At 35.2% G+C, this 1,822-nt stretch overlaps 1 protein-coding gene across 1 annotated transcript in view; it reads right to left on the reverse strand.

The window, feature by feature from the left end:
* Positions 1-1,434, reverse strand: part of LOC113960821 (collagen alpha-1(IV) chain-like) — a gene marked incomplete at its 5' end in the record, with an annotated part of 3,169 nt that extends 1,735 nt beyond the window's left edge. Inside the window, 3 exons of the mRNA XM_027670572.1 lie at positions 117-209; positions 1,194-1,289; positions 1,396-1,434. Of these exons, the coding sequence (XP_027526373.1) occupies positions 117-209; positions 1,194-1,289; positions 1,396-1,434 (228 nt within the window). The remainder of the gene's footprint in view (positions 1-116; positions 210-1,193; positions 1,290-1,395) is intronic.
* Positions 1,435-1,822: the final 388 nt, after the last annotated feature.

The raw sequence follows: 1,822 nt of genomic DNA on the forward strand, positions 1-1,822 counted from the left end.
AACCAGGGATAAAATAATGGGGGGAAACGAGAAGAAAATCAGGATTTAAAAAATGGAGAAAAAAACAGGGAAAAACCAGGGAAAAACCGGGATAATGGGGTGGGAAAGGCCCTCACCTGAGAGATTCCGAGTCTCCTCCAAGACCTGGTTCTGCTCCCGCCGGAGCTGCTCCAGCTGCTCCCGCAGCGGTTCCAGCGAATCCCGGGATTCTGCGCCGGGAATTACAGGGAATTATTGGGAATTCCGGGGGAAAAGCCCTAAAAATCCCGATTTTTGGCGCCTTTTCCTGTCCCTTTTCGGGGTTTTCCCCCCGAGAGTCATCGAATTTAAGGGATCGGCGAAATTTATTTGATTTAAATTTCTTACATGAATTTTAAAGATATAAATATATATTATATTATATAGTATAATATATTCTAATATTATATATTATATAATCATATTATATGTCTTTTATATTATATATTCATATTTTATGTAGTATACAATTATATAAAATATATTTATATAAAATATATCAATATTTTAAAATCTTACAACAATACAGTAAAATGACATGAATGAATATATAAGATATATAATATATAAATATATATTTATAACATATATATTAAATATATAAATACATATTTATATGTTTTTATATACTACATATTTATTACACAAAAGATATTTATAATTACATATAAGATATTTAAAATATACATTAAATATATTGTACATCTTATATATTATATAGATAATATGTACTATAAATAATATATTTCTAATATATATTTTATATACTATAGATTATATATATTTACATATAATATACAAATATATATAGACATAATAAGTAATAAATATAATCAATGATACATAAATATATAATTTGTAAACAATACATAAATATTGTATATTTATACACTTATATACAGGATATAAATATATTAAAAATATATAAAATATATAATTTTATATATATACAGGATATAAATATATAAATATATATATAAAATGCCTAAATATACAACCACATAAAAATAAAATAATCCATTTTATTTCACATGATAAACTTAAGGATATAATTTAATAAATTTAATAATAATTTCAGAAATTTAACCCCAATCTCCCCTTTAAATAATGAGTTGTTTAATTAACCAGTTAATGAGTTAATTGCCATTAATTTCCATTTGCTCTTTGTTAATTACCGAGGGTTCGGAGTCGCTCCGAGAGCTCCGACAGCTCCTTTTCCCGCTCCGAGTCCTGGGAAATCCTTCCCTGGATTTCCTGCAATTCCCGGGATACTGGAAAGGGAAAATTCCCAGTTTGGATCCAGCGGGGCCGGGATTGGGGATTTGGGGGGATTTTGGGGGGATTTTGGGGGGATTTGGGGGGATTTGGGGTCGTTACCGTTCAGGATCCGCCCCTGGAGAGTCTGGAATTGCCGCGCTGGGGGAGAAAAGGGAATTCTGGGAATTCCGGCAAATCCCAGGGAAGGGAACGGGGAAATCAGGGGGGAATAACGGGAAATTTGGGGGGGGAAAGGGAGAGAAGGGGAAAAGGAGGGATTTTGGGAATCAGGGAGGGATTTGGGGGTTCCAAGGAAGGATTTGGGGGCACCAGGGAGGGATTAGGGGGTTCCAAGGAAGGATTTGGGGGTTCCAGGAAGGATTTGGAGGCACCAGGGAAGGATTTGGGGGTTCCAGGGAGAGGATTTTGGTTCCATGGAAGGATTTGGGGATTTCAGGGAGGGATTTTGGGGCAGCAGGGAAGGATTTTGGGATGCCAGGGGGAGGATTTTGGGATTCCAGGGAGGGATTTTGGGGCACCAGGGAAG

This window comes from Neopelma chrysocephalum, unplaced genomic scaffold, assembly GCF_003984885.1.
Source record: "Neopelma chrysocephalum unplaced genomic scaffold, ASM398488v2 Primary Assembly neopelma1_96920, whole genome shotgun sequence".
Classification (NCBI taxonomy): Eukaryota; Metazoa; Chordata; class Aves; order Passeriformes; family Pipridae; genus Neopelma; species Neopelma chrysocephalum.